At 35.3% G+C, this 13,322-nt stretch overlaps 1 protein-coding gene across 1 annotated transcript in view; it reads right to left on the bottom strand.

Annotated features, from left to right (window-relative positions):
* LOC104613614 (breast cancer type 2 susceptibility protein homolog) overlaps positions 1-12,520 on the bottom strand; it is a gene marked incomplete at its 3' end in the record, with an annotated part of 28,067 nt that extends 15,547 nt beyond the window's left edge. The window contains exons 1-9 of the mRNA XM_010291401.1: positions 12,454-12,520; positions 11,423-11,674; positions 9,182-9,287; positions 8,328-8,380; positions 8,198-8,238; positions 7,996-8,107; positions 6,363-6,418; positions 5,322-5,436; positions 433-1,611 (exon numbers count right to left, since the gene is read on the bottom strand). Coding sequence (XP_010289703.1) covers positions 433-1,611; positions 5,322-5,436; positions 6,363-6,418; positions 7,996-8,107; positions 8,198-8,238; positions 8,328-8,380; positions 9,182-9,287; positions 11,423-11,674; positions 12,454-12,520 — 1,981 coding nt within the window. The remainder of the gene's footprint in view (positions 1-432; positions 1,612-5,321; positions 5,437-6,362; positions 6,419-7,995; positions 8,108-8,197; positions 8,239-8,327; positions 8,381-9,181; positions 9,288-11,422; positions 11,675-12,453) is intronic.
* Positions 12,521-13,322: the final 802 nt, after the last annotated feature.

Here is a 13,322-nt window from a genome sequence, read left to right as displayed (position 1 = left end):
CAATTTGTTTTTTAAAATATTTTGTGCTTCTAGAAGAAGTAGTTTTACAGTCTTAAACCCCCTAATTTTAGAAAAATAACAATACAACTTTAACATTCTTTTATTATAAACTCAGACAGGATGTTCCTTGACACTACAGATGTCTAAATAGCATTAACAAAGACAATTAGTTAAGCTTGTCTATGAGAATGTGGAAGTTTCTACTCCAGAAGCTAATCTGAGACTAAACCAGTAAGTTAGCACCAGACTACTTAAAAATAATGCTATTCTATCACTATTATTATAACAGACTAATTCCATATCTTGATTCCCAGTTGCAGAGCTAGTTTATGACACACACAACATTTACACAATTTTATCTGAAACATGTACATAAAAGGTTCTTAATAAATAAAGAATCCTCCACAAATGATGAAAAGCTTAATAACATACCTTGCTCATCAACACTGGCCACATGACAGCCTTTAAATTCATATGAATCAGATTCTAAACGTGGTAATACATGATGAATAGGTGATTCAGAGGTTACTTCTTTCTCTATTTTTTCTTCTTGATACAGTAAAGTATTATTGATTGTATATATAAATCTCTTGGATCTCTTTCTTAAGCTGGATAACATATTCAGCCGTTTAAAGCCAGACTTTTTAAGAGTATTTTCACTACTTATTGAATGTGGATCATTGCAATTATCTGGAGATGTAGCACTACATACAAGTGGGTGAGACAGAACGTCAGTGATGATAGATTTAGAAGTTGCTTTTAAATGCTTGGAAAAGCTGCCATTGTAGACTACAGAATACTCCGCGACATTTGTACTTTCAATTAAAAAAGAATTACAGTTTAAGAAGCTTATTTTGGAAACCTTCTCAGCTGCACATCCTTTTACTAACTTTGGATCTTGAACACTCAGAGGCACGGATTTTACTGGAGTTATTTCCGATGTTGAGTTGTTTTCAGAATTTTTTGCTTCATAGCACTTTTCTGACAAATTGACACTTAAGAGCTTTTGTGCTTTTATCAAGCCTGAAGTATTCAGTAAAGATGTTTCCACAGCATCATCCTGGGTCATTAGTACTGAATTCTCTTCTAAATTTGTCTCTCTACATAAGTCAGAGGGTGGAGAGCAACATGTAGACATTTCCAAGTGAGTTACATCAAGATCAGATAAGTTCAGTTGAGACCACTGGCTTGAAGATGGCACGTCTTCTGTCACAGGCTTCTCGTTCTCAGATGACTTGTGTGTTCTATAATTTTGTGCATCTCCTGCAATCCTAAGTGACTCCAATTCCTCTTCATGTCCTATTAAACAGCCATCTTTACCATCCTCTGTATCTTCATCTGTGATTTGGAGTAAAGAATCCTTCATTTCAAGTGAGTGGCTTTTTTCAGTCAAGCTAGTTTTCACTTCCTGTGAAATACCAGTCTTTCTAATAGACCGCTTGGAAGGAACATGACCCTTTCCTTGTGCTTTATCTGTGTTTATTTCACATTTCTCTACTGCATCCAGAGCATGTGGCATCAGCTGGAGGGTTCCATTGGACTTAGGAGGCATGTTGAATGTATCCTCAAAGCTATTCATCTCACCAAATAAGCCATCGAACATCTCCGACTCTAAATAGTTTAGAGAAGGCGGGGAGAGGAAAAGAAGTAAAAAATTAAGTTTTAGGAAATAACTTAGGAATAGCATTGTGTTTTTATAGGTAAATACAGCTTTCAATTTCATGGCAATTACCTTTACTCAGGAGTGCGTTTGGAAAAGTAAATCTACATGGCTTTAAAGTAGGTTACTTTTCAACAAGCAGCTTTAGAGGAAACAGGAGACTAAGGACATACATGCAGATGACCTGGCCTCCTAAGTACTGTGGTGGTTAAGCAGTTTCCAAGATGAAACATAGGGATGTCAAAAGAATTTTGGTTTTTCTACAGAATGAATTTTACAAGATAAATGTCTAGATTTTTTTTCCTCCAAAATTTATACCAGATGGTAGACACCAAACACCTTAAGAAACGGCCTATTTTTGTCTATAACTGGCAGCTAAGGAAACTGTTACGTAAAGATGATTCTAGTAAACTATCTTTTGCATTGATATAGAATACTATAGTGTCTAGAAGAATTTAGAAAAGATTGTAATTTTTAAAATTTATGAGGAAGCTTTCAACAAGTTCCAAATGATTGGCACAAATACTAGAAAAATAATGAGAAAATTTGTTTGTGTAGAGAAATAACATGCAGTGGGGAAAAAATAACCTAAACTCTACAGCATAGACAGCCTTAAAAGCTTATACATACCAAATAAAAATATTACCTCCTCAAACGTATGAAACTAGGCCTACCTATCAAATTATTTCACATTCAGAAAGATAGTTAGGTTTTATTTTGAGAGTACTTTTTAAGGCTTTTTCATATCAAATAAATTGTAACCAAGTACCTAGAAAACATCCTTGTCCTGTTTTCCTTGGGCACATAACCAATAGCTTAATTTTTTCATAAGTCTTTTTTAGGTACAATTTCTATAATTTAGAACTATTTTGCCTATTGGAACTTCTAAATAAGCTAGCGTACAAAAAATTTTCCATTTGGAAGTCCACAGAAGATTTCCCAATACTTGCTCACACACATCCAACTATTTGTAATACGTCCATTAACAGTTTATGCTCATGCTGTAGGCATAAAGCCACCTCTCTCTCATCACATCTCTCTAACAGTTACCCATTCTCTTTACTTTCTATTTTTTGCCTGAGTGGCAGAAGGTATCACTAAACAAGATCTCAAAAAGAAGAAACTGTAACACTACAGATTGAGTGTACAGGTCCTTATCCCTTATTGATGCGCGTTCCTCTCGAGTAACTTCTGTGTCCACATCCTTTCATCCTGTAACAATTTGTCAACAGAGCTTTCAAAAAGACACAGCTGTTTTTCTTTTCACTTACACAGGATCCATTACCTTTAACTGAAAAAGAAAACCAGGAGTATCTGAACGATACTGGCCGTACACTGAACAACCTGATGCTGGGGAGGGCAGAGGGCAAAATCAGGGATGTTCATTTTGACTTCGGAACACACTGGAGGGTCAGTGAAATGACAAACCCAAAACCAAGGACTGCACAACAGAATTCTCCTGTTTTCCCAGTAAGTGCCCTAACTAGGCAATAACTTCTTAAATTTGTTTCCTCAGTGCCTCTCCTTCTGGGTAAGTAATACAATACTTAGGGGAAAAAAACAGAAAAAAGAGGCTTAAGCATTAGATGTTTCTGCTCTGTAATCATACATTGACTCATTGTTAGAACATATTGCCCCATTTCAGGGTATTGAACCTATTCCTCCTACGTCATGAATAGTTCTAGACACTGAGGTTAAAGACAGACCATTTACTGTGATCAGGGTTATAAATGGAATGAATGATGTAATTTTGGTTTTTGAATTAAAGAGTTTAAATATGAAGTTTAGGGCAACAAGCCGGGGTAAAAGTATCTAAAATGTTACAGAATTTCATGTTTCCCATCAGTTTTTAAATTTAAATAGCTTCCCAGTCAACATGCTGATTACTATATATTTGAAGAATCTTAACTCTGAATCCATAGTTATAAACCTACAGTAAAGCTGTGAATTCTGCTACAAGGGCCAGATACCTAAAGCTTAGTGTTATAATGACCAGCCTTAGACTTATTTAGAGACATAAACCTTAGGAATTAATGATTGGGTTATAAATTAATATGCTTAATGAATAAACGCAAATTTAGCTCCTTCTGTAAAATTCTTAAGTGTTAATACATGACAGTACATATCTTGCAGTCCATGGCTACACTAAATGTAAACAGTTAAAAAAAGTTCTCCTCTTCCTCCAAATTACAACTAAAAAAAAATACAGCAAAAAACCTTTGAAATATGTGGTAGTTCTTCTACTTTGGACTGAGTGCATATACTCAGTCTCATTGCTATTACAGTCACAACTTATACAATATAATCTTTTCATATCCTTAAAATCAGGTAGGTATTCACATCAATATTATGACCTCTCTTATTTTCTTTGACTGAAACAAAATGTCTACCTAATAAAACTGATTGTCTTTCATGATCATACAATACTATTCAAAAGAAAACCAACACTTGAAAGCTACAAATGAGGAGGTTTGAGCTATCCTTCTTTTCACATTGCATCTTCAAATGCCAAGTTAACTATTATTAAAAAGGGAAGACAGAGGAAAAGAGATATTTGCAAAAGTTATTTTGCACTTCAAAAGAAATAGGTTTCTTCTTCCTCTTATGTTGACTCAGACATAACTGAGACATAAGAGTTTTAACTACTCTTCTTTATTGTAGTATGGGATGTAATGAGCCATTTTGGAACAGAGAAGAAGACATTAATTTGTCCTTAATTTCTCAATGTATTTTACTGACTACAGATTACTTGAATATGTTTACTACCAACTACATTTTTCTCAGCATGTTTGAATCTACAATATAAAAATAGCAGTATATATCACTCTGCAAGCAAAAATGCTTCCTGACCCCAGCATTCTCAGCCATCCTTGTTAAATTCTAAACTGATTCTTACATGTACCACCAAACAGTATTTTTAGGGCAGCCCATTCAATTCAGACAAGGAGACATACAATCCTAAGGATATATTGTCCTATCTAGCCCGTGTCAATCTCTACAACACACTTTTACACCCATGCTGAACAAATTTCAGTTAATAATCTTCCCTTCTGCCATTATTTCTCAACAAAAATAAAAAAGCTCACACTATAGTGTACATTTTCACTTGTTCACTAACATGATCTAAGAACGTAGAATAAAAACTTTTTTTCCCCGTGGATGAGCTTTTTCTGCATTCATTTAAAAAAAAAAATCAGTATTTCTTTTTCCTAAAGACTTTGTCACGTTTTTAACTACTAATAGGTAAAGTAAATGAAGAAAGGATATAGCAAGATTAAAAAACAAGCTCACCACAGAATAATGAGTATTGGGGTGAAACTTCATGATAAAGCTAAACCTATTCAATAGCTAGAAGTAGTAGTCTTGCTCCCCGTTGAGCCTGTACCATTTTTCTCTCTCAGCTCTCCCATACAGTCTCATACCTTCACTTACACCAGTACTCATCTGGTTGTCATCCAGTGGCACGGTAACCTGATTTAATTCAATGACTCAGCAGAAACTGAGTCCTTTTTTAAGGCTAGATTAGTTTTACAAAGTTGAATCAATTCAGGAAGTGGGAGTACACAGTTGGCAAAGTAAATAAGCCATAAGATCAGCTCAAGACACACAATGTGACTTCACCCTCAGTCTTGCTTCACAGTAGTAAAGCATCAATGCATACCAAAATCTTTGATGTCATCTTCAGCATTTAGCTTTACTGCCTCTGGTACAGACAGCATACTTTTGTCACTCATCCCAGGACATTTATCACGGTCGGAAAACAAGTTGTGCAAAATCTGTAAATAAAAGACATCGGCTGTTATACTACATACCAGTAAGTACCACTTCAGCAGTAAAACATGCAACTCTCAAAATTCATTGCAGTATCTGAATAATTATGCATCTCTTAAAATGAAAAGTAACATTTTCACAGGTACACTTGAAAATAAATAAGCAGATAATCTCCATTTTCAGTGCAAATCAGGTTCTATTCTACAGTCAATTTAAGGGCAGTGAATGGGTTCAGCAGTTTATTACAAGCAAGCCTTTCAAAAAAGAACATAGGAGATAGGAGGAAGAAAGACTTTTTTCTTATTTTAACTTGTAGCAGTTTGTTAACTGTGAAGTTGCAGGTAGTTAAGAATCAAACGTAAATTTGTAAATGAATCCTCTTAGCGCCATCCTCAGTTTTTAGTCTAAATAATAATTCAGCTTTCATATATACAGAGTAAAATTACAATTATGCCAGAAGTTTCCCTAATACTATCAAAGGACTGAAATTAATACTCAGTTTCAACTCTTGGTGTAGTGGTTGAACAGAAGGTATTGCCAATCGGTAACTCCCAAAACTTTGACAAAAGAGAAAGTAAAACAAACCCTCAGATAAATACCATACTGCAATTCCTGGGTTTGATTTTTCTTTGAATGACTCCCACTGCTGCTGAATCCAAGTGGTTTGTTGTTTGTTTAAAAAAAAAAAAAAAACAAACAACAAAAAACCAACAACGAAAATATTTCTCAAAGAGGGTTATTTGTGTGAATACAGTATACAGCCAGGTTTTGCAAGTTTAGTTATGTGAGCAGTAACTTTTAAAAATAGCCAGATAGGAGAGCCTAGAATGAAAATGACAGTATTTTTCATTCTTGGCTCAAGAAATGTAAACATGTAACTTTAATAGCTTAACTGAAATAACAGAAGAGCTCAGCTCTTAAAACTACTTACTATATCAGCTCTTTCATCCTGTCGCTTTGCTCCAGAAACAGAATCACTCTCTCTAGCTTCAGAAGACAGACAGACAAGTCAATTCATTTGTTCCTAAGTGATTTGCTGAGTGTGTTTGAATATGGTTGTGTTTTGGGAGGGTTTTCATTGGATTATTTTAAATACAACTGAAATTTGTAAACAAAAGACTACTAAAAACTAACTAAAAGTTCTAACTAAAAAGTCCTACAGGTGAGGCTGAGGGACACTGTATAAAAGCAGTTTCATAACAGCACAAAACACCCTAAGTCATAGGTTGAGGTTTCTGCTATGTAGGTAGACCAGTTAGCACCCTGAGACCCACCATCACTGCCTACCCCCTTTCAAGCAGTTATTCATGGCACTACTCTCTTTTTTTTCAGTCAAAGGATCTGGATGAGATCTTCAAGCCTCTGTCAGGAATTTGTTTTTTTTCTATATTCTCCCACAAGAGCAGTACTACCTTTCCACCTACATTACAAAAGAAGAAAATGAACCCTGTTTTTAAGATGCCTAGAACAGTATATTCAAATTACATGTTTCATAGACATGGCATACATGGCATCTAGGTTCCATGTAGCAGCCAAATGACTCCCTCTTTCCATTCACAGAAGTCAGATGGCAGAGAGTGGGCATCACTACTATAAAGTACTAGGCTCATCCAGGAAGAGTGGTTTGAGCTCTCATTCTCCCAGCTTATCTCCCACAAAAGCATCATTAAACTATGGGTACTTCCCCCAGCCTTTCTTTTCAGGTCATCATTCTGAACCTACAAATGCACAAAATGGCACAACTCAACAGCCTTGAGAATAGTACCACCCCCTCCTTCCCAAGAGAGATTCCCAATTCTAGCATTCATTCTTAATATGCTTTATATAGTGATAGTTTAACAACATTAAATAGAGCAATGTCAGGAGATAAGCAGTCATCCAGGTCTTCCCATTTTCTCAAGAGTTTTCATCAACAAATCATACAGTTAAATTTCATTTTATCATATACTAATGAAATCCCACTTACAACAACACCTTAGGCTGAGGCTAACAGCATCACTATTAATTACCACTTAAACAGTCATCACCCACTCATTCTCATTCACCGTTACGCTGGCACACTGTTTGTGCAGCTGCGCAGTAAATGAGGTCCAGGAATTGCCCTGTCTAAATAACCCAGGAAATATGGTCTTCAACTGGATCAGTATCTCTGTCTCACTGCATCAGTATGATGTTAGGCACAGTGAGAGGGGTTAAAAATGCTGAAGCCAGCACTGCTGCTGGAAAGTTTACTCAACAGGCTACCTCCTTAGACTTCATAAACATATCCAAATGACTTAACCTAGTAGTATCTAGTTTTGTGACAGTGCAAAGTTATCATTATCTAATCCTCTTTCTATGCTTTGTTATATTATTTCTAAATTTATATTCCCTAATCCCTTGTACAAAGGAAGAAAACTTCTGAAAAGCAATGACACAATTTCATTTCTTCCTTTTAGGGCTGTAATATTTAAAGTCACCCATTAAGCATCGCTGTAAGAATTTTGTCCTTTTTAATTAAAAAAAAAAAAAATTGTCAAAACCAGGAATTTTAACCCTTAGCAACTGCTCACTTTTACAAATACCTATTATCACCGTTGCACCCAGTGTAGGAGGTGTGGCCAAAGAACTTGACCAGGACATATCTGGATCTACTTCTGCTCCCAGACTTTCAGAAATACGTTTTGGAGTTCTGACCTAGAAATACATTTAACAATTATTTCTATGCAGAATTCTAAATGTACAACTCAGGAAAAAGAAAACAAAACGCAGAAATAAAATATTTACCTCCAGAAGTTTTGGTGTGCAAAACAAGCTCACATATGGTCCTACAAAACATTATGTAATAAGGATATTAGATAATATCCAAGACATAAGGATTTATATCGACAGATACCAAAGAAGTGAAAATACAAACCAGGCATATTATTTCTCTGAGGTGTTCTGTAAGTATTCCTTAAAACAGTTGGACTGCAAAACAAAACCAAATAAAAGAAATATTAATTTCACTTCTCAATTTCTGAAAATAAGTAACTATTTCAGACATTACCTGTATTACCAACTCCATCCTTTGCAACGATGGCTATTTCACTGACTAAATAAAATGTAGATTTCTCCTAACCATCAGTCAGTATTTTAAACCTTACCATAAGTTTATTACAAACTGTAAAATGCTTCTTTTATGAAATATGGTAATTTTCAGTGATTATTTGTCTGACAAATAATACAACAGATTTCAATAGAACCAGGCATTTCTTAATATGCTGTATGAAACTACAGAAATTGGCTTAACTGATTTTAATTATATAATTAGTTTAACTATTCTTATAATCAATGTGAGTATTTTGACCAGATTTATCTGAAGCATATACATTTAAACGTAGAAATCAAGGTTATTACTAAAAAACCTCAGTAAATATTATAAATAGCTTTACAAATTACTACTTGAGAAGCACATGATACATCACTACTACTCTTTCTTGCATTGGATGTTGAGGATTTGGGAAGCTGAAATAATGTCAATAAATGCCATATGTGAAGGAGTATAAAAATAGAGAAGACCACCACCTGAAAGCAAGGAAGTTTTCAAAATTAGCTAGCATTTTATTTTCAATTCATTTAGCAACTTACAAGTATCATAAACATACAAGACCTACAACATTATTGTCTGCTCTGAAGAAGTCTATCTATCAAATACGAATACAGTGGGTTTAATATTTCTTTTTGCTTAAATCAGTTTATTTTATATTTGTGTTGACATATTTAGCATACCTAGCAGCAAGGCAGTTGCGGCAGGTACCAGGAGGAGAAGCAAGTATTTCATTTTCTTGATCTATCTTTCTTCTTGTGATACTTGGGCTTATAAAATTCTCTCTGCCTACAACATAGAAGTTAATAATCAACACAACCTTGCAGAACAAGTAACAGTTGAAGTTTAAGGATAATCTTTAAAAAAATTAAGCAATGTCTGATTTTTAGTTAAAAAAACACCAACAAACACCAACCAAGTACTACCTTTTCCTCTAGTGTTTTGAACACGTTCAAATTCTATATCCGAACAATGCTAAATACATTTCAAATGCACAGCCTAAATGCTCATTATGTCACTTTATTCATTTGATATGTATGTGTTTCAGTGTATTTCCTTGGTATTATTCAGGTCACATATCCCATTTCAGTTTTAGTATACTGTTTTGTGCCTTTCTTGTCACTGCAGAAGTTATTCTTAGGAGAAACTCAATACATGCAAACATGCATTTGTACCAGCTTTCCCTCAAATTTACTTAAGACATGCACTTCATGATTTGAATAATCGGCATAAAGCAAAAATTATTTCTGAACTGTTAGTGGAAGCACTGTCATTGGTAGCAGTATCTATTTATATGCTATGCATCTCCAGGCAAGAGAAAGAATGTGCCCACCAAAGCAGCAGAATCCTCTAAACAGTGAGCCCCTCACATGAACAAAGAACTACTCAAAACAATTCCTACTCAGAAATTTCCAAACAACTTCCGTATCAGAAGTTACACCTAGGTTTCTGCATTTCTCTCTGCTTCTCTGTTCTCGAGTCCATATGCCCAGCACGGCTGCATCCCAGTACCATACCAAGGTGAAATCCATCAGCTTCCATCCGTGCTTCTTGTTTTCACAAGAAGGCAAACTAGGAACACAAGCCAGCTGGCTCTAACCAAGAAAACCAGAAGAAAAAGATCTCAGGCAAGTCACAGGTAACTATAGAAACTTTGGTAATAGTCATCTTCCCTTCCTTAGGGAGCAGATACAACTGTCTGCATGCACAAGCACAGAGCAAAATTAACCATTTTCAAGAGAAGAATCATGAGGTTCCTTTGTTTGTAACTTATGAAATGCTACCAGGAATTCAGTAGGGACTTACCCTGTAGAAATCCAAACAGTTAACCATGTTCTCAGCTGAGAATAAGTTGAGCAGAAGTTCAGCAATAAACTTAAGTGAAACAAAGAGGGTAGCAATATTCTATGGAAGCAATGTTAAACAGTAACACAGTTCTACACCTTTAAATACCTTACTTTGGGATCTAAGAACGTGTCTTGTGTTCATCTGTAACCTGTTTCAAAGAGTTTCTCTTACTGTTAGGAGGGCACAGACACAGTAGATGTACAAATCAGATATTGCAGGAATAGGGTTAGATATTCTTCCATTGAAAAGATTCTTATATACAGTCATGCATACATTCTCCATAGAAAAGATCCTTCTTTCTCTCTACAAGGAAAGGTACTATGGCTTGCAGGTACATCAAAAAGGAGCAGAGTGATATGTACATTCATGGCATACTTGGGATTTGGAAATAATGTAGTGAGAAGTACCTCATAAAAGCAGTAAAATTCCTTGTCTCCAAATGGCAAAGTGTAACTTCTTTCCATGACTTATAGTTTTACTAATTCAAAGAGTGCAATGCTTCAAAATCTTTATACGAAAGTTTAAGGAGTGCCCTACAGATGGCCTCATACTGCAGCACGATAAGCATCATTCTCTCTCTTGAAAAGATTTTCAGAGATTTTTAAATAAAACGGAAGTCAGACTGCTAAAAAAATTCACTCTGATTCTCAGTCACCAGGTTACCCTAATAAGCTCATATGTTCATTATATTAATAGTATTTAGAGTATTAGGACTAGGATAATATCTCTTCTACAGGGAACTTTGCATGTACATTACCATTGTTTATTGCAAGGCTGAATTCATTATCGAGATTAATTTTGCATATTTAGAAGTGATTTTCAGAAGCCGACTAAGATAACCTTTTTACTCATACAATTTACAGAATCACAGAATCACTAAGTTGGAAAGGACCTTCAAGATCATCAAGTCCAACCATTAATCCAGCGCCAGTAGCATTGGCAATTTCTGCAGTAGCATTGTCTATTACATTAATAATCATCAGCTAAACAAAAAGTAATAAATAAAAAAGTCTCTTGTTTCTGGAGGACACAAGCAGTCTTTAAGTACCGCTTTAAAAAAAATAAAAGTTACTCACTTGCTCCTATTTTTTTCTGATCCAGTTCTTTTCCAGGAGAAGAATAAGGTGGCAATATCATATTTTCTTCTTTAAAAATCAGTGGAGTTGATGCCAGCTGACTGTATGTGGAGGGTTTTGCTCTTGGAGTTTTAAAAGATGTTTGATCAAGCCAGCCAATGGGACCATCAAGTTCTCCTAACAATTTAGGCTCATATAAGGGTGCTTCTGCGCTGAGTTCTTCAAACCAATTGAGACTGATAGGCCCCAGGTCTATGAAGAAAACCATACAGAAAATGACATTAAAAAAAAAAGAAACCTGACAAATGGCATGCAAATAACACACGACAAGTATCAGTTCATATGCTATTAAACCGGGACATAAAATAGAATTCTTCATTCTATGTACAATACATATAAGAGAAGCACATAATTAGATTTAAATTAATTCAAATTTAATGCTCCACGCAGGGTGTGAAAACACATTCAGCACATTTAAATGCTAGCAGCAAACCACGTTGCTCCTTCCATTGTCATCCTTTTATTTCCAGATAGCTTTGAACTCTAATACACACAAAGTATACAAAAACACCTGCCCAAATTCGCAGACCATTAACAAAACTAATCAAAGAGCAAATAAATATCCACTTTGTTTAAAATTAAAAATATACATATGGCTTTTAGTTTATCTCTTATTTTACTCAGACTGGCAAGCTAAACAGGTTCCTTCTAACATTAATAAATCATACAACTAGAGATGGATTTGGCAAAAGACTAAACCTGGCCTGCACGCAGGTACATAAGGAAGTCACAGATAAAAAAAAAAGTACAAAAAATAACTGAGCACACATTATGAAAAAAAAAGCTACAAATACAATTTAAACATATTTAAAAAGGTAGATATTAGAGAATACAGATTTGAGGCAAATAGAGCTGCTAACAAGTTGCATAACACTTTTATATGGAATACACAGTGTATGGAATATGTGTTTAGAATAGCAATATCCAGAAAGCAACCCTAATAAAAGTTATTTACTGTACTCAAGCTGTACCTGATTCACTGCAACGTGCCTTAAATATTTCAAAGAACGTCAGTCTTTCCACAGGTTTGTAAGCCATTTTCTGATCCATAGCATTACTGGAAGAGTTGTTGAAAAACCTGAGAAGAAATAAGAAAACACTTTCATACAGTGCTATTTTAATGTCATGGGGCAGCAAGTCTTAACCCTGCTTTCCTGCATTTCTTGGGAGGCATGTCGTAACCCAACCTGTTTAGCTTTCAGACTGTGATGTGTGCGTGCAAACACCACAATGACGAACACGGTACGAAAACAACAGACAAGAAAAGCACAGGGAATTATACCAGAGATAATAAAAATACTAAGCAAATACATGAGAAGAATCAAGATGGAATAGGTAAAACACTTTTGAGGTATTTTAAATATAAATGAAAAAATCCACACTCGTTACTATACGTTAGAATATGTACTATTACATATAAACTCTTAAAACTTATGTGCCAAGAATTTGATTTAAAGTTGCTCTCAAATGGAGCGGACATTGCCAGTTTCACAGGTCTGTTAAAAGACAGGTCTAAATAAGACTGCCACAGAAACTTTCCTGTTTATTTTCATACATTTATTGTTTCCACTGTAAAATCAATCCCACGTGATAGCTGTTTTATACACACTGCCTTACCTAAACGAAGGGAGAAACAGGCGTTTAAAAAAAAAAAAAAAGGTAAAGAAACAAAAAACTTCCAGGAAAAAAATTCAGAAATACATTTTAAAAGACGAAGCGACCTATCCACGCTGCTTCCCGTTAGAGAAAGCTCCTACCGGGTAACCCCCCCACGCACGGGGCGCTCACCGGGTCACCCCGCAGCGCCGAGGGGCCTGAAAGGACGAGCCCCAGCCCCCTT

The sequence above is a fragment of the Phaethon lepturus genome, unplaced genomic scaffold, assembly GCF_000687285.1.
Source record: "Phaethon lepturus isolate BGI_N335 unplaced genomic scaffold, ASM68728v1 scaffold29167, whole genome shotgun sequence".
Classification (NCBI taxonomy): Eukaryota; Metazoa; Chordata; class Aves; order Phaethontiformes; family Phaethontidae; genus Phaethon; species Phaethon lepturus.
This window is presented reverse-complemented; position numbering and strand designations above follow the sequence as displayed.